The 19,404-nt window shown below is 40.4% G+C and overlaps 2 protein-coding genes across 4 annotated transcripts in view; one reads left to right on the top strand and one right to left on the bottom strand.

Annotated features, from left to right (window-relative positions):
- Nucleotides 1-1,432: 1,432 nt before the first annotated feature.
- Nucleotides 1,433-8,031, bottom strand: DDX5 (DEAD-box helicase 5). The gene is made up of 13 exons (XM_059997407.1): nt 7,822-8,031; nt 6,465-6,630; nt 6,032-6,128; nt 5,810-5,943; nt 5,627-5,692; nt 5,238-5,379; nt 4,996-5,156; nt 4,734-4,906; nt 4,294-4,404; nt 3,991-4,052; nt 3,829-3,888; nt 2,341-2,565; nt 1,433-2,137 (listed from the first exon to the last, which is right to left on the bottom strand). The coding sequence occupies exons 1-13, from the start codon at nt 7,863-7,865 to the stop codon at nt 1,734-1,736; spliced, it is 1,845 nt and encodes a 614-aa protein (XP_059853390.1). The 5' UTR covers nt 7,866-8,031; the 3' UTR covers nt 1,433-1,733.
- Nucleotides 8,032-8,503: 472 nt separating this feature from the next.
- The window catches only part of CEP95 (centrosomal protein 95), a 59,414-nt gene continuing 48,513 nt past the window's right edge, over nt 8,504-19,404 (top strand). For all 3 annotated transcript variants that reach the window (XM_059997836.1, XM_059997835.1, XM_059997834.1), the window contains exons 1-6: nt 8,504-8,918; nt 10,370-10,498; nt 11,583-11,690; nt 14,783-14,893; nt 17,706-17,811; nt 19,223-19,338. In XM_059997836.1, the coding sequence (XP_059853819.1) occupies nt 8,900-8,918; nt 10,370-10,498; nt 11,583-11,690; nt 14,783-14,893; nt 17,706-17,811; nt 19,223-19,338 (589 nt within the window). In that variant the 5' untranslated portion in view covers nt 8,504-8,899. The remainder of the gene's footprint in view (nt 8,919-10,369; nt 10,499-11,582; nt 11,691-14,782; nt 14,894-17,705; nt 17,812-19,222; nt 19,339-19,404) is intronic.

The raw sequence follows: 19,404 nt of genomic DNA, 5'->3' as shown, positions 1-19,404 counted from the left end.
CGAAGCTGGGTAACATTTATGTGTGTTTTCCACACCCCGGAAACACACGAGAGGCCTAAACGCAAATAAATAAAAGAGAGAACGGGGAGAAAAATCACATTTATTAGTTAAGACAACCACAGGCTGGACACAACACACATGCTAAAAAGTGGACTGTCTTTTAAAACTTACTTCAAAAGGTAAAGAGTTAAATATTTTCCACAGCCCCACAATCATTTAAGTGTTTACAAAATAAAAGGCCCACGTTAGACACTGAACAGAAAATGTAATAAATACTCCAACCTACCCCAAAAGCTTCTTGTAAGTTAAAAGTCATAATGAATTTGACTAATCATGCTATTGAAAACTGTTCAATTACTAGAGCCTGAACCAGTTTTCAATGTATTAGTCCTAAAAATACCACTCGTTATCCTGCCCCAGGAAAATTCTAGTTCAGTCTTACATTTTAGACATAAGGCATTAACACCAATTAAAGCCTCACTTTAATAATCAGTATTTAAATGCAGTCTCATAAAGACCTTTTCTCTTCTTGCAAAAAACACACACCAGAGCTGCTGGGAAGACATTCAGGTCTTACTTCTAGCCATCACTGAAAGGAAGTATTAAGGTTGGTGAGCCAAAGTTAAACCTAAAGCTACCCACTGGATCTTTTTAGCAATAAACCCACGTTGACCCTAACAGAAGGACCTATATCGTAGTCTCCGTGCTTTTGGTAACATGGCTTTCCTCTAGGTTAACCGTTAATTTCGAGGATTTTCCTAATGTTCATTTGAACATAAATACACCTTACATTTTGAGTTCCCTGAATTACTAGACATTCATGACTCCCAGTGTGACTACAGTTAAGAGTCCCAGGAAGCCTGTGAAACGAGCCTCTCTCTATACTACCTACACTAACACTGAAAACAAATTCAAACTTAGCTCTTGGCCAACCATCTTTTTAAGGGTGTAGTCTTTTCAGCTTCGTTCAGTATTTCAGTTAATTCATAACATGGCCAGGAGCACAAATATAATCTCTTCAAAAATAAGTTATTTGGAGAGTTCTCTAATTATAAATTTTGCAAAAGGAACAAAAGTCATCTGTGTTCTCACACTAAGCAGTCTGAGGGTGGGGCTATAGTTATTTCCTGTATGTTTTAGTATCTCATTTCACCACTCTGCTAAGAAACTATTAAATGACTCACCTGATGTTGAGAAGTAGAGAGCTTTTATGCAATCTAACCTAGAATTGTTAATCAACCTAAATCAATCGCATTTTAATCCTTAAAATAGGAATAGATCACAGGAAGAAGGGCCTTCTGATCTTCCCACTTCCCAAAACGAAACTATAGAAAGGAGCACTCAATTTAAGTTTTTATGATTAAAAAAAGACCATCTAAGCCAAGTTTTACATGACATTATATATGTAAAATAAAGTACCATTTCCACTTAATTCAGTCTTCAAATATTTTTTATTGGAAGGCCATGCATTGCCTTCATTTATTTTATTTCAAATCACTGTACATTTACTTTTGTGAAAACACTGCCTGCATTTTCTAGTACAAAAAAAACCTAAAAATTGTTTCAGGAATGTAGAGAAATATCCAACTTAAATAGCGAAAAAGTGCACCATAATTACTGCTGCACTGCAGTCATTTCTGCATTTCCCATGTTTCTTAAATAACTATCTTGTCTGATAACACACGATATAAAGAGCAATTATGAAAAAGACATTTACATATACTTCTAAAGTCTTATTGAGAATATCCTGTTGGCATTGGATAACCAATCATAGGCGCAGCTGCAGTAGCAGGATATGCATATGCCTGTTGGTTCATACCATTGTGCATATTTGCAACATTACTTCCATATTGCTGAGTGCTATCATAACCATTCTGGTAAGTCCCTGTTGGATTACCAGTCCTAAAACTGGTCTGTATACCAGCAGACACAAAATTACTTCCAAAGCTCCCATTGGTGTAATTTGCAGCACTGTAAACACCATTTTGAGTTTTTGCCCCAAAATCTCTCTTAAGCAGACTAGAATAACCTCGGTCATAATTTTCCCTGTCTCTAAATGTATTAAATCCACCCCTTTTGCCCGCAGAATATCTGTCCCGACGGTCATCCTTCATGCCTCCTCTACCCCTGGAACGACCTGTCAAGAAAAAAATTGCAGACTTGATTATTTCCATGGCATAAATCATTACTAACAAAAGAATTAGGTCTATCCGTTAAGTATTTTTTCAACTCCATTCTTCACTGAAGATTTTACTCACCCGCCAATACCATTTAAAACTGATTTGTAGGCAATTAGGTGACCCCAAACCACCGACATTTCTTATCAAAGGTTGGTCTTACCTGAACCTCTGTCTTCGACCAACTGAAGCAATTTGGGATTAATTGCTTGATTAGCTTCACGAAGCACAGAGATAAGGTCGCTCACTTGCTTTATGTTATTAGGTGTAAAGAAAGTGTATGCTGTGCCTGTTTTGGTACTGCGAGCAGTTCTTCCAATTCGATGAATATAATCCTCTGAGGAGTTAGGGTAGTCATAATTGATGACAAATTTCACATCTTCCACATCTGTAAGGTGTTGCAGTGTGGCAAAATAGCAATGTACGGAGTTTTGCACACCACAACAGCCAGACCAAAAATAAAAAGTTAGACAATTGTATTCCCAAGAAGGTATGGGCTGCAAAAAATAGTTAAAATGGTTATCCATTCCCTGTAGGAATACCATTGAGGTTGGGTGGGAGGGGGGGGGAGGGGGGAGAAAAAAAGAAAAAGCACACGTCATCCTTATGCCTCATTACCCACCCAATGATGGAGCCTGTCAAAAGGACGTGTGTATTCCCTAACACATTCCCAAATTAACAATCCCCTTACAGATCATCAAGTGACATCTGAATGCTTCTGCGCAGTAGGGCCACTATTAAAGGTTCACAGCAACCTCCTCATGTGCTCTCGTTTTGAGGACCTTTCAACAAAAATATACACGGTCCTTTGCATTACACACTTATCAGAAGTTCAAAATTCTGGCCACACTGCTTGTCTTGCCAAGACCTTACAACCGCAGCTGCAAGAAAAACATACCTGTCCCCCAAAAGTTGTTTTTATGCACTGTGTCTCGTCTAGGCAAGCGCTTCCAAGAAGCCAGGATTCACTTGAGAATGTGTCTCTCTCTGGCAGGTCTCGACATGACGACTACTGTGCAGGTGAGGGAGGAACTTTCAAAGCACTGCTTTCTTTTCCCACTGACTAAGTGTGAGAAGTTGCTCCTGCTCTAGATTTTATGTGCCAGTACTCACCAATTTGTAAAAGGCTTAGTACCTTTTAAAGCTGCTCTCTCCATTTCAAACTTGAACAAAAATTTCATTGAACATTGAAGTTTGGAAATATTTCTTCGACATTTCAGCAAACTCACTGAAACTCAAAGACCCACAGATCACAATAAACAGTTTGAAACAATGCTGTACCATGGCAATCATGCAAAGCATGGGACAGAATAAATACCACGGCAGTGAACTGTGAGGGTAACTTCCATTTTTTTCCCCCGGAGAGAACAGTTTACGGGGCAGAGGTGGTATGTTCTGCCTTTTGAAGATTACTGGCACACTTTCAGCTTTTCACCTCTCTAATCGACTGGAAGCAGCCAGCCGATCACTAGTCCTCCATCCCCCTCGAGTCCTCCGATTGTCATGCCTAGGCCTTGCCACAAAGACTGCACCTTTATATGAAAAAAACTTAGAAAAAATGCAGAGGTTAAAGAAAGCAATAAACTTTCTTTAAAAAAATTATATGGAGATCTTCTGAGAAACCAAGCCATGAATTCGAGTTTGTACTAACCTAGCCCTCTGGAGGCCACATCTGTAGCAATCAGAATAGGAGCCTTTCCATGTTTGAATTCTGGAAAAAACAAACAAAAAAAAGGCACATATATAATTACTGACGTGAATGGAAATTGTAGGGTTTTTTTTGGGGCAGGGGGACTTCACTTGAAATACTTACCATTTAGAACCCAGTCACGTTCCTGTTGACTCTTGTCGCCATGGATACCCATGGCAGGCCACCTAAATTAAAGGAAAGTTACGTTAGTAGTCTCATTTAAAACCTCATAAATTTTAATCAAGTGATAAACCATTTTTGGTCACAGACCCTTTTAATTTTGCCTGAAATGATGTATATACAGTCTTACCTATACTACCAGATTATTCCTACCTTTGAAACGCAAATCTACCACTGATTAAAGTTTGCCCTTCCCCTACACTCAGCTCTAATAAATATCTGCTTCAATGGAAGGAGTCCACATACCCATCTCTCCTCATTTTTCTAGTGAGTTCATCACATCTTCTTTTGGTTTCAACGAAAACAATGGTTTTATTCTCCTTCTCACTCATGATCTCTTCCATTAAACGAATAAGCCTTGAAGGAAACAAAAAATTGTGAATTCTAAAAGAAGTCCACAGTTATGATGAGCAAAACACTAACTTTAATCTACATGGCTACAAATTAAAAAGAAAACACCTGCTTAACCTTTCAAATAGTTCTACCTTAGGTCCTTAAATACACCACACAAGTCTTTTTACTATAAGAGCGCTATACTAAAACGGTGATAGCCAACGAGTACCTGAATGAAGGAAGCAAAACAGTTTTCAGAGTGACTGACAGACTAATTTCAAGTTAACATTCAGATTCCACCCAACTGAAAGTCACTTTTAAGAGAACATTTGAAACAATATAGTCAAACTTACTTTTCATCCTTTTCTACGTCATGACACACATCCACAATCTGAAGAATGTTGTGATTTGCACTCAGTTCTAGTGCACCAATGTTTATATGAATATAGTCTTTCAAGAAATCTTCAGCAAGCTGTCTTACTTCTTTTGGCCAAGTAGCACTCCACATTAGGGTTTGCCTATCAGGCTAAAGATTTTTGGATTTAAAAAAAGCATTGTATTCTAAGAATGGATTTAGAGCTAAATTTGAAGAGAACACATTTGAAGGGCACTTACTCTTATCTGATCCACAATCTTCCTTATTTGGGGTTCGAATCCCATGTCAAGCATTCTATCTGCTTCATCAAGGACAAGGTAAGTGGTTCTTCTTAAATTGGTTTTCCCACATTCTAAAAAGTCAATCAGTCTTCCAGGTGTTGCAATACAGATTTCCACACCTTCAATTAAACACACAAATGCAACCATGACATTTAAAACTTTCAGCACCACCAGTGACAAATAAAAACCTTGTTACATACCTCTCTCCAAATCACGTATCTGTGGTCCCTTGGGAGCACCACCATAAATACAAGTGGACTTCAAGCGACATGCTCTACAGTATTCAGCAGCTACTTGCTGTACCTGTTGGGCCAGTTCCCGAGTTGGTGCCAGCACCAAGCACTATGAAAGAAAAAGTGGAACACCTTTAGCAGAGTCCTGGATTCTAGTTTTAGAGTGACAACTTACTAGTGTTACACACTGGCAGATGACTTACTCTGTCAATACCCAAAGCAACTTTGTCTCTAGGTTAATTGGATAAGATCACTAATATCTCTATATAAAACCAGCACAAATTGACTTTTGCTATACATTCCACAAATTTCTACACTTCTAACCAAAAACTGATAGAATATATATGTAAACTTACAATAGGCCCATCACCTCTCTCTAGAAATGGCTGATGATTGATGTGGACAATGGCAGGCAGCAAATACTGTTCAGGGAAAAAGCAAACAACAGAAGTTATATTCAAATACTTCTAGTTTCTTTTAATTCCCAACCAATTTTCTCTAGCACATGTCACATAACTCAAAAGTTCTCCCAAACTTACAGACAACGTCTTCCCAGATCCAGTTTGTGCTACCCCAACCATATCCAATCCACTTAGAGCAACTGGCCATCCCTGAGCTTGAATAGCTGTGGGTTCAGTAAAGTTCTGCCTTGCAATCACATCCATGACGTTTGCTGTAATTATTGACAGCAATTAAAAATCAGTAATGCCAAGAAAAAAACAATTAAAAAGAAAAACAAAGTGAGGAAAACTAGCACTTACCAGGGAAGTTTGCTTCATAAAAATTCAGGACTGGCTTTGGACAGTTGTGACCTCTGACTGTAATTTCCTTGCTTCTTCTGTATGTCTCTACCTCTTGCTACAAAACAAATCATAATAATCCAGTGAAGTCTCATAACTCCCACTAACTAAAAATAAGGCCCTGATTTATAATTATCTACTTTAAGATGACCTTCAAAAATTTGGATCCATACAGAAAACTGCATGTAGTACAGGAACCACCTATTATGTTACACTCAACTCTTCCACGTAAAAGTTAACGTCCCATATCTCCAAAAGTGAGTAACACCTCTTCCCCAACTACTTACTTGGAAAACATGAGTTTCCCAAAATTTGTGAGAAATTTCTAGTCAGATTTTGATTCACTGAAAAGTTAATGAGTTATAGCCTGAAGAAGCCACATGAAATTACTCACTGCTGTACGCCTAGCCAAATCAGGGTGTTCCTGATAAAAATTCTTCTCAAATTTGGGCAGCTCATCAAGATTCCACTTCTTTTTAACCAGTTTCTCCCCAGGGTTTCCAAACTTCTTTCCAGATAAGGGCCCTGCCCTACTTCCTCCAAATCGAGGGGCACCAAACCTAAAATTAAAAAAAAAAAGTTACATTTTCAAACACATACAGACTTACTTACCATCCGTGAGCATATGCTAAAGATCAATAAAAGATTGGAGATGGAAGACCCAGTTGTCCTTAGCGATTGGTCATTCTTTCAAAAGCCACAATAAGCACCGCATCTCCCTCATTTCGCGTTTTGCGAAGTCCACACCACTGAAGCCAAATCAACAGCCCGGGATTTACCAGGTCGGAAACTGGCTGCCCGAACACTAGTTCCGATTACAAGGATAGACAACAGCTGGTGGCTACTCATCTTTTCCACAAGACTAAAAATTAAATGTCTAAGAACGACAATAAAGAAAGAAGAAAGCAGCTTAATAATAACGCTATTTACCAGCCATCCTCAAAAGCAACAGAGCTTCGGTTTTAATGGATAACGGAACAACACAGGCAATGAAAGCAGAACAAGGAAGGTGGTCTCGGAAACAGTCACGCAAGCCAATCGAGTCGGGGGGATCCCGCAGAAGGACTCCCGACCGAGAAAGCGAAATTATATAACGCAAAGAAAAAGAGGAGGAGGAGCTGGAGACTACCGGGGGAGGAGTCCCGACCCGGGCGGAGTCGGCCGGGCGGCGTTCCCGCTGGGGCGGCGCTTCCCCCTTTGTCTCGCATTTCTCTCTGCGCCACATTTTCTCGACGCTGCCATTTTGAGCTCCTCCGCCGGGCGGGGTAACAAAGGCGCCGCCGCCATGTCCGCCGCCGGCATTTTCTACCCACGGCTCAGCCACATGGCCGACTCCCGAGATACCTCCTGCCCTCGCCGCATTAACGGCTTCGGAGGCGGCCCCCTCGGCACCCACAGAATCCCTGAGGCCCCTAAAACTCCTCCCGAAAGGTTGCACCTAAGAGCGGCGACTTTGCCTCGAAGCACTGCGCTTTCCTTCCCTAAAAATACGATCCTTGAAATTCTCCCAACAGCTGCTAAATCATCGAGGCCGCGATGCCCCCCTCCCACACAAAAGGCGTTCTTGAAAATCGTTAACAGGAAACTCCCAGTTTTGGACAAATATCAAAATGGCGCAAACCTTCTTCAATGGAGAAGGCCCAAGGATAGGCTGAAGAAGGCGAGTTTCCACCGCCACCCCGCCCCCCGCAACCCTCATCGGCCTCCCATCCCCCACCCGCCGGGCCTGACAGGTCGGTTCCCACACTCACCCTCGATCCCGGCCGCGGTCTCGGTCACTCGAATAACCCGACATGGCGTCAATGGTTGCGGTTGGCGGGAAGCGAAGCGGAGAGAATCGAGCGCGGCAAGTCGCTGGAGGTGGCGACAGCAAAGCCTTGCGGGGGCGGCAGAGGCGGACGGACGGCGATGACAAGAACCGGCGCTACCGACAAAAGACCGGTGGAAATGAATGAGGTGCCGGCGGCGTCCCGGCAGCCGGTTTTATAGCCTGGACCGCCTCCTCCGCCGCAGAGTATGCTGGGAGCCGCTCTATGACCTAATCACTCCGCCCCTGCGCAGAGGCCGCAACGCCAGCCGGCGTTCCGGAATCCGCCATGTTATCGCCCCTCCCCCCGCGGCCCCTCCCTCAGCGTCGCCCGTTTTTCGCCCCTTACAAGGGTGGACCCACCCGGCCACCCACCACTGGGATGCCTCAGCTTGCACTCTTTTGACTTCACTTTTTTCTCGTCTTTCACACTTCAAGGAAGCTACCGCGCCCTTTTCCCGGTACAGCCCAAACAATAAAATGGCCAGGCCAGGCTAACCCACTCTGTCCACTTGGAGATGTTTACGTCTCCAGAGAGCCTTCACGCCCATAACCAACCAAGGCGGTAAGGCGGAGCCTGACTTTGTCACGTGGCTGCCCCCTCCCACCGGGTGAGCGGGCCGCACTACTTCCCCAGTTGGCTTTGGCGGAGGAGTACAAGACGGAATAGCTCACCGGAAGTGCTGTGCTAATGGCCCCGGGAGATCGGCCTGGACTGCTGGGTGACCTGGGCTGTCAAACCCACCCACCAGAGAACCTCTTAGCGGGAACTGGCCGGTGGAGAATAGTTTCTAGAGCCCGCAAACCGCCGCCTCGGCACGTGCTGCGAAAGGAAGTGCTCCCTTGGTGACCAATCAGCAGCGAGAAGCCGTTTTAACGTCCCTCCCTCTTCCACCCCTCCTTCGCGGCACTTTCGTTAGATTCTCCCTTCTGTCACAACGGGGTTTGCGCCGTGAGGCCCTCATAGGACACCGTCCTGCGCGCGCCCGGCTGGGAGTCCGGCGGCGACCTGCCTCCGCGACATGGCTGGCTCAGAGGCTGGTGAGTCTCGGCCTTGAGCCCCGGTTGTGTGTGGACTGAAGCCGTACAGTCGAAGTCCCCGAACGCCCCTGCCCATCTTATCTTGAGGCCTCGGGCAGGTCTGGGCTGCCGGTGGGGTTCGTGACAGACACCCCGTCGTAGTCGGCGTGTTTTCGGGATAGGGTCTGTCAGCCCCGCTCCCCGGCTCCTTTGAAGCGGTCCAGCCTGATTTAGGGGCGGGGGGAGAGAAGGGCCCTGCGGCGAGGTCCGCGGCACGCCCGCATCCTGGCTGCAAAACGGGCTGTCAGAAAGCCATCCCCGGACAGCTATTTCTCTGGGGAATGTGCCCTCTGCTCTTGCCTTGTGGGGACTGAGTCCATATCTGCATCTGTTTTGAACTTTTGAGGACTGGCACTGTAAATATCTGTTGATGCTCCTCCCAAAGTAGAATAGTGGTGGACTTTTCTCTTCAGTGCTTTCTAGAGTTAACCGGCTTTAACCAGCGCCGCTTTTGTAAAGCGAATTGATTTGGTTGTCTAGGACGCTTTCATTCTTTTCTCCAAGACGGCGTTCAAACCAGTTGTCATTCTTTGGTCAGCTGTGAGTAATGGGCATGGTGAGAGGGAGATAATGTGCCTTGAAGTCACTCTTACACATACACACATTTATTTCTAGACATACTGAAGATGACGCATACAGAAAAGAATTTCCCCCTTACTCGCCAGTTATTTGAGGGAATAAGTGTTTTAAGCTTGCTAAATTACCTTTGGTCGAGAAACCCTTGAAATAATTTTGCTAATCCCAACAATAAAGGGGTGATACACAGGAAACTTCGACAGTATTGGTAATGTGCTAGCTCTGGATTTAGAGACGTTTTTATGTATTTCTCAAATTTTCTTTCATATACATCAAATATAATTAAAAATAGAACAGATGCAGTAATGTTGGTGTCATTACTCCAGTTATTAACAGCCTAAGTTAATCCCCACCTGTTTGGCATCAGAGACGCTCCACCTTGAACAAGATAATTGGGTAGAAACATGACTAATGCTGTGGGGAATTTGAGCAACAGCCATTAATTAGTTTCTAGTAACCTCAAATTATTATTCACAATCTGTCTTACATAAAACATAATATTCCTGTTTATTTGTAAATGTGTTTTAAATAAAAAGACCTACGTATGGCTTGTAAAATGGGGACTATGGTAAGTAACTTAAGATTTTAGGTTGCAACAGTGAAAATTGGATTTGCATCATAGTTTTGACTACATTGAAATTATTGGAAGTCATCTCAAGAAATTAAATACATCTTTTCAAAAATCATGACTAGGAGGGTCTTTGAAGTTCTCTAACAAATTCCTTATTTTCTATAGAATTCAGTGTCTGTTTTTGTGGCGAGGGGGGTTTAAATGAACGTATATGATTTTTTCTAGTACTAGTTAAGGCTGATCTTTTCCCTTCCTTTCCCAACAGAGTGGGTAACCATTGCCAATAATCTTCTTTTGCAATGTCATATACACCTGAGGATTCGAGAACTAGAAGACTGTGATGCTAATGTTTTTATTGCTCTTTATCAGTCTATTTTGGGAGAAAAGGTACCAGGTAAGAGTACTTAAAAGTGGGAGTAATAGTGTCTGTATATTAGACCATAAGTTTCTAGGGTTTTCTAGTTAGATCCTATAGTATATATATAAATTCTTGAGTTTTCTCTTTGCGTACATCTTATTTCTATCTGAATAATAGCATTCATTGCCTTAATGAATACCTTAGGAGACCCACCTGTAATAACTGCCTTGGTCATCAACTATTTAATCATTCATAATGCCCTGTGAAAGTCACACCTTTTCTGTAAATGTACCTTCATAGTTCTAAAATCGAGTGGAATTTGGAAACTTGTTGAATCCTGGTATTTAACCAATGTTACGGATAAGAATTGTTGTTTGCACTTTGTTCCTGGTTAAATATCTCAGAGTTCTTATCCATAGATTGCTCTGCTGCCTCTGTATCTTTATCTAGTTTATAACCATTAAGCACTAAAGTTCTGTGAAGTCTCTCTTCCCTCCATTACCATGAGTCAGTGCCCTCATTGCTTTCTGGAATAATGGCATGGCCTCCAGCTGGTATCTTTGATACTAGTCTCAACTCTCTTTAGGGTTCAGAGGCAGGTAGTTATTAGACCAGTCTTTTAGAATACTTTTTTCATCCTTCCCCAAGACATTCATCTTCCTCAGTACCAGAGGAGAAACTCCAAATTTAAGTTGTTAAAATCTTTCTGCATTATGCTGATCTTACAAACCTTTATACCAGTAATTCCCAATAGGCTGCTTTAACAAGACATACACAGACCCCTCCTTCACACCTGCCTATGGCTATAGGTTAAAGTGTCCCTTGTATTTTCTCCCTTATTAGAGTATTAGCATCTCCTTGAATTCAGGGACCTTTTTAGCTTTCTTTAACACGGTGCTTATTATAAAGCATGTTTATATATATGTTGATTGAATAAATATTCAGCCATATTCAATCAAATATTCAGCCACTAAAGATTTTGCTTTGTGGAATTCAGGCTCTGTTTATCTGTATGTTATAGCTTGCTCTGTTTGGGCAGAGCTCAGAGGCCTGGTCAGAGACAGGTAGATGAAAACTTGGACTCTCATAGATGCAAAATTATGTAGTTTTTTTCCCACAGACCTCATAGCTATTCCCAGGAGTCAAGAGGATGAAGCTCACAATGTACAAGCAGTAATTGATTCATTGGCTTTGGATTATCTGCAGGTCAGCTTGTCTCACATAACAGGTTGGTATATACTTAACCATCAGATAATTTTGCATTTTACTAAAATCATTTGTTTTGTAGCATTCTAGATATTGTTTAACCAAATGAGTAAGCTTGTGAAATAGACCAAACAGCAAGACTGAGCCAAGAAAATTCACTGGTATAGTTAAGACAACCATCCTTACGAGCTTTTCCAGGAGTCATACACTGAGTTTGGGATAGGTCTAAGATACAAGAATCCTAGCTGGTAGTTTGAGGTGTGTTTTGTTGTTGTTACTTTAAAGCTCTCAGTCTGCTTGTTTGTAGTTGCTAAGAATTAGAAACACCTAAATGTCCATTAATAGGGACAGGTTAAATAAATTATTGTAGCTCCATATAGGGAACTACTCTGCAGCTGTGAAAGATGATTGATGATGCTCTGTATACAACGTTCCATATTAGTGGAATGATCTCTAATATATACTGTATGAGGAAAATGTGTTGTGGTTATAATGCTAATGTGCAGAGTATGCTACTGTTTGTAAAAACAAAGGTGGGGAGAAAATATATGCAGTTGATTGAATGCCAAAGGACTCTCTAGAAGCATATGCAAAAAACCTGTAATACTGATTACCTCCAATGACAGGAACTACAGGGCTGCAGGACAAGGGTGGGATGAGACTTTTCATTTTATACCTTCTGAACTTTTTGAATTTTGAACCATGTGAATGTATTACCTGTTCAAAATAAATAAAACCGTAAATTGTTTTTCAGCCTTTTTCCAAAAAAGTGTACATGGTTGTATTCAAAAGCCAGACATACCAAATACATTTGTAAATCCCTATTTTTGGTAAATAGAAAATGAGGATTAGTTCAGTAAATTATTACAAGCTAATGAACAGAGGGAATCTTGGGGACTTGAAACTATACTTAAGTCACTAAGCGAAGGTTTTTACTGTTTTATTCTTTGACAGTCGTTAAAAGAGGTATATGTTAATAAGGATAGGTCACTTACATCTCTTATTTTGATACATCAATAAGAACAGATTTTTACAAAAATACTCTGTCTTAAGTTTTTTAGTGCAGTTCTAGGTGAATGAGTGTGGTAAACTAGTTTGGAGAAAATTCATTTTGAGGGATAACCCTGGGATTTCCCTGTTCTTTTGAAATTTGGAATGGCTTTATCACCCGAGTAGAGTAATTTCTGCTATTTGTGTTTACTAAATAAACATACTGTACACCAAGGTTTTGTCTGCTTATAGAGCTTTTTGATGCAGAGCTGCCCCTGACAACTCATACCCACCCCATCCCCATGGAAAGTTGCAAAACTGCTTACCTCCTCCAGTAGACTGCAAGGCAGCTTTTTACTCCTTCTGTGCTGTTTAAAGCAGTTTCTCCGGGACTTCCCTGGTGGCGCAGTGGTTAAGAATCCACCTGCCGATGCAGGGGACACAGGTTCGAGCCCTGGTCCGGGAGGATCCCACATGCCACAGAGCAACTAAGCCCGTGTGCCACAACTACTGAGCCTGCGCTCTAGAGCCTGCAAGCCACAACTACTGAAGCCTGCGCACCACAACTACTGAAGCCCACCCACCTAGAGCCCGGGCTCTGCAACAAGAGAAGCCACCGCAATAAGAAGCCCGTGCACCACAACAAAGAGTAGCCCCTGCTCGCTGCAACTAGAGAAAGCCTGCGTGCAGCAATGAAGACCCAACACAGCCAAAAATAAGTAAATTTATTAAAGAAAAGAAAAGTAAAGCAGTTTCTCCTACATCATGAAGCACTGCATTCTGGCGGGCAGTCTTAGTTGCTGGGTTGGCAGAGTATGCTCCCCATCCTAGAAACCAGAAGTCTTGGGTATGTCCTTGGGGTATGCTTGTATATCTTGTTAAGCCAGAAAACATAGGGCTTAAAAACAAGATTTCTGTTCAGCTGTTTTAAACAAAAAAACTCTCAAACATTGATTATCTTTACTAGAGTGTTGTAAAACATCAAATTTCTGGTTTAGGTTTGTTTTGCATCATGACTGAAGTTATGAATGGCTAGATTATCTCAAATATCAAATTTCCACTCTGCCTCTCCCATACTTGTTTGAATTCATGCCAGCTCTGATCTCCCAAAGGACAACCCAGGTGTCTCAGCAGTTAAGTTCCATCCATACCTGATGTTGATTGGAGTCCATTTTAGGTGACATTAAACATGTCAAGTTTCCATGCTTTTGCCAGTCCATGTTTTGTTAACATTTCAACTTAACATTTATTAAAAATCTATTATAGGCCAGATACTGTGCTAGGGACTGTTTAAAGATTAGTTTTAAGTATAAAGCGGGTATAGTGGGAGCTAAGGCTGGAGAGGTTGGGGGTGAGGTGAGATTAAAAGTGGTTTTATATGCAGGGACCCATGGTCAGTTTTATTTATTTTTTATTTTTTGTGGTACGCGGGCCTCTCACTGCTGCGGCCTCTCCCGTTGCGGAGCACAGGCTCCGGACGTGCAGGCCCAGCAGCCATGGCTCACGGGCTCAGCCGCTCCACAGCCTGTGGGATCCTCCCAGACCGGGGCACGAACCTGCGTCCCCTGCATCGGCAGGCGGACTCTCAACCACTGCGCCACCAGGGAAGCCCCATGGTCAGTTTTTAATCAAAAAATGGCATAATCTATACAAAGTGAATAGGAGTTAACAAATTTTAAAAATTAGGAATTCCTGATGAGAGTATCCCAAGTATTTTGTGTGTTTTATATTACTCTACTGCTATTGTTTTCAGAACAAACCACTATCTGAAAGTGTTCCCTCCTGCAATTTTTTTTACCAAACTAATAAAGTTCAGCTTAGTTGCTTTATTTATACTTCAGTATAAAACTTAGAGGATGAAGTCCACTTATTTTGCTTCTTGATAAATGAAGGACTATGCCAATGAATTATCAACCATACTATTCAAGACTACCCCTTTTTCTTCAGATATAATCAAGCATCAGGAAATTAATGTTTTTAATATTTATAATATTTTTTCTCCTGGATTAATTTATAATCCTTGTATCGTGAACAATATTTTCACAGTGGTATATCCATTTCAAAATTATGAGGCTTTCAATTTCTTGGTTAATTTTTTTTAATAGCTCTGTATTCTGTGTTCAGGAGAAAATATAGTGAAAGGAGATAAAGAATCTATTAAGAATCTCCTAGAAATATTTGATGGGTTACTGGAGTATCTTACAGAACACATCAGTGAAACATCTCACGAGAAAAGTAAGTTTAAGAAAAAAATTTGGTTTGATTTATATTCTGTGTTATGTCTCTTTGTCTTTTATCTTTTTGCCTGTTTTTCTCCATAGGAATTAGAATCACTAGTACACTATATCTGATAAATTTAATTATAAATTAAATTTCAGTTCTCATTGTTCCAAGTGGTTGAAACCTCTATCCTAGGCTACCATCATGTCTTTCATTAACTTGGTTATTGCTTATAAGTTACTTTAAAGTTAATCTACAATAGAAAGCTAAATCTGACTAAAATTGCTTACTGTCCTATTATTACATGAAATTCCTTACTCCAAAATGTTCTATGTCAGAACTGCCATTTTTGTTATAAATTTGGATACTGGGGAGGCATCAGCAGGAAGGGTTGGTACATTTCTGTCTCCAGCCTACACTTCAGTTTGTGACAGCGTGAATATTTTTTATTTCACTTGTCAAGTGACTCAGTTCTCCAAATTGTAACAGTTTATTGTATGAAATTTTGATATTTTTTTTAATGATAAAGATCATTATTGCTATATTATTTTCCAAAGGTGTCATGGTTATTTAAACTGGATCATTAATGTATAAGTGCTATTCATAATCTTTGGTTCCATAAATCCCATTTCTAGGGATTTGTCCTAAGAAAATAATACAAAAGAAAGGTGCTTGAAGGTCTTCATGCAATGTTATTTATCATTGGGGGAAAAAAACAAAACAAAGAACTTTATGTCTTAACAGTTTGAGATTGGTCAGTAAATAATATTGTATGTATTAATACACAGTGAATAATATATGACCCATATTAGAATGGGTTTACTATTGTAAAGTTATCCAAAACAAGTTTTTAGCAGTAATAGCAATTAGTATAAATTATAATACAAATGAAGACAAAAAATTGGGACAGGCTCATCATTCCTAATTCTCACATTGTTGATGGTGAAACCTATGCTGTGAATATAACATCTGAAATTAATCTTAAATTCTTTAGTTAGAGATAGTTTTCTATCTTTTATCCTTGTTGCTGAAAAAGACTTAAAAGCATATAGAGATAAGGCCTAGAAGGAAAGATTGAAAGGCATGCCACACTGTACATTTCTTTTGTTTATTTCAAAAAACTTGAGTTTTGAGTGTTTAATGTATGTTAAATATCAGCCTAGGTACTCTGGGAAGATTCAGAGCTGCATGCCATGTTTATTGCTCTCAAAGAAAACTATACTCAAGTCAGGGAGACTGCCATAAATACATACAGTAAAAACATCGTAGGAGAATTGGGAGGGAGTGAATGACATGGAAAAACTCACCTAATTCAAGGCTACCAGTAGCTATTTCAATGCTCTGTGGCTTTTTAGTCATTTTAGCAGCAAGAGTAAGGGGAAGAAAACTACCTAAAAGAGTAATTAATTTGAAATGTTCTAACGACAGCAGTCTTTATGATGTAGTACTTGATCGCGTGTAGGGGAGGAATGATAGGCAGTGGGAATGGAGAGGAGGACAGAAATGAGAGATACTTACATGTGAGGCTGGTAATAATGAAATGCTGAGCGGGGGATCTTCCCAGGGGAGGTCAGTAGGATATGGTAAGCTTAGTGCTGCTAGAAGGGAGTTTGCTCAGATGGGCCCTCCCTATGTGATAGTACTGTAGTTGGAGAATGTTTTCTGAAGTCTGATTCTCACCTTTGCAGGTCCAAGTTTATATAGCAGTATTACCTAGAGCTGATCAGAATTTTCAACATGCCAATTAATAATGGGAACTAAATCTGTATTATCACTAGTCAGGTCAGGTACAGAGCAGTTTTTTCTGAGTTAGCATTATCATTTACCACTGAAGATCAAGGGATTTGAAGGCAGACTATGGGCTTAATGCTGCCACTTACTGTATGACTCACTAAGTTTCATCCCTCACTGTAGGACTGAAGCTATCTAAGCCTCAGTTTTCTCTTCTGAAATTCTTTCATGATTGTAGTGAAGGTTAATAGATATGCATAAGTAATTTAGCATTGAGCCTAGCCCAGAGTAAATACACAATGAATATTGACTAATGTTGTTAAAATGTTGCTTGGTGAATATAGAAACAGAAAAAAGTGAAGGTGGTTGTTGAAACAGGAAATCTTTAGAAGTGGGATGGGAATATCCAGACGGGTATATCTGAAGTAGGAGGTTTCACCCACATACCTCCTGAAATCACTTCCCTAGTGAGTTACTGCCACTGTGAAAGTGTATTTCTTAAGTATGTTGGGGTAGAAAATAGGTTGAGAGTCTTTTTTTTTTTTTTTTTTTTTTTTTTGGGTGTGCTGTGTGGCATGAGGGATCCTAGCTCCCCGACCGGGGATTGAACCCGTGCCCCTACAGTGGAAGCACAGAGTCTTAACCACCAGACCGCCAGGGAAGTCCCAAGGTTGATAGTCTTAAGGAAAATTTCATCCACACCTTGATGTGGTCTCACTCTTATCTTAGGCTAGGGCATGATTGTCTTGGAGCTTGAGGTAGGCTGACATAGTCATGTTTTTCTGAAGCCACATCCTAGTCACCTTGCCTCAGATATCTCTAACTCACAGATAGAGAGGTGTAAAGAATACTAAATGAACCTACCACCTGGCTTAAAAAATAGAACATTGCTAATACAACTGTAGACCCTGCTTTTAAAGCAACACTAGCGTGCTCATTGCAAGTAATGATTTGGTTCTCACTTCACTTTCACAAGAGCCCAGTGTACCAGGAAGGGGTTGAGGATATTTTACTGTCCTTACCTCTACCCATCCCCTGTAGAGAAGCAGTTGCATTAACTTGGGTTTTTGGTATTGTTTTTATCTGTTCCAAACAGGTGAAACTGGACAGCGTTCTAAAGAATCCCATCGAGGAGACCCTTTGGAAGAGCAAGAAAGTACTAAAGAATCCAGATCATCATGGAAAAGAGTTTCTTTTGAGAGGTAGCACTCAATGTCTGTGAATTTAAGCAAAACAAGTTATGCTTTTCCTTCTACTAAGAATTAAAATTGCACACAATATACCAGAATGGCAGCAAAAAAACAAAGCTGATGTGAAAATTTACTAACTTCTCATGTTTTAAACCTCCCTGAGGGAGTTTTAAGAACCTCGAGCTATATATAATACTTAATTCTCAGCATTAGCCACCTACTTAATTTAAAACATTTCCCTTAATCATCAAAGTAGTACATGTTCCTTGCTGAAAATTTGGAAAGTACAGAGGAATAAAAAAGAAGCAAAAAAAGAAAAAAGATGAACTGTATCATTCAGAACTAAGTAACTGCTTGTTAACATTTTGTTGTAATTTAGCCTTCTTTACTGTTTTTTTCTTTTGGGGATTTAGTCATATTGTCTGTATAATTTTGTTTCCTGCATTTTAAAGTTTAACACATCAAGTCTTTTCCTAACTTGATAAACTCTTTACAATCATTTTTAGTCACTGTATAACATATCATGCATATGGGTGCATCATAATTTACTAAACCACACCTCTGAAGTGGAGGTAGTTGTTCCTTTGTTTTTCATATTATTATTTTTTAATGTGATACATACTTCTGTTTATTCTTTCTCTACTCTGTTTCCACTCATATATTTAAGCTACATTCCGAGTGGAAGATTATGAATGATATAAGGCTATTAAAAGTTGCCAAATTACTTTCCCAAAAGGCTGTGACTATTTAAATACCCACCAGCAGTATAAAAGTACTGGGTTACTGCACCCTCATCAACTAGTATCATCGACCAATACCAGAGTTACAGAATTGCTGTTTTCATAGGCAAAATGTAATGTTGTTGCAGGTTTGATTGTACTTCTGCTAAGTAGAGGTTGAACATGCTGCTATGATTTTCCTTTAAGTATCCAATTATCAGTTTTTTTATGGAATTTGTCATGGTTTGAAAAGCACAGGCAAAGCCTTCTTGTTTAAATATAGTATGTTGTAGAAAACGTGTCTTAAAGGAGACCATCAGGAAATAAATTTTTTGACTTTATTTTTCATTATTAGATTAAAAAAAATAACAAAAGTGCAACAATAAAAGGATGTTTAATACAAAATTAATATCCTACCTAGATTCCCTTCACTTCCACACCTCTAAAGTAACCAGTATTTATTGTTCTCTATGTATATTCACCTATACGTTTAATTCTTGACACTTCATACACAGCTTTTCCCGCCATACGTGTATCAGTTAAAACAGTTAAGCAGCAGAAGGAAAAGCCTCCTGTTTTCTGCACATAACAATGACGAATCTGAACATCCATAGGCAGGCTGCTTGAAGCAGCTCTTGGGGTCCTCACAGAAAGGGCCCTTTGTGGTCAGGCCAGGCCATCAGTAAGTGAGGAAACTCTTTCAGGTGCTCCTCATCATCTGAGGCATTGGGCCCCTCTTGGGGTGGAGATGAAGCAGAATCCACTGGTGAAATAATTAGACTTGGAGACACAGCACACACCTTTTCTCTAAGAAGTAATGGTGAGTAGTTAAACTTCACATATCAGTTATTGTTATTCAACATAAAACTGTGAAAATGTAAATAGT

The sequence above is a fragment of the Delphinus delphis genome, chromosome 19, assembly GCF_949987515.2.
Source record: "Delphinus delphis chromosome 19, mDelDel1.2, whole genome shotgun sequence".
Classification (NCBI taxonomy): domain Eukaryota; kingdom Metazoa; phylum Chordata; class Mammalia; order Artiodactyla; family Delphinidae; genus Delphinus; species Delphinus delphis.
This window is presented reverse-complemented; position numbering and strand designations above follow the sequence as displayed.

Bases quoted from the DNA above. Each gene is read 5' to 3' on its own strand.
- DDX5 (XM_059997407.1), bottom strand. From the start codon at position 7,865: ATGTCGGGTTATTCGAGTGACCGAGACCGCGGCCGGGATCGAGG. The intron at 6,129-6,464 runs GTGAGTAATTTC...TTTGTTTTGTAG, and splicing joins ATTTGGCTAGGCGTACAGCA to CAAGAGGTAGAGACATACAG. The intron at 3,889-3,990 runs GTAAGTATTTCA...TGTTTTTTCCAG, and splicing joins ACGTGACTGGGTTCTAAATG to AATTCAAACATGGAAAGGCT.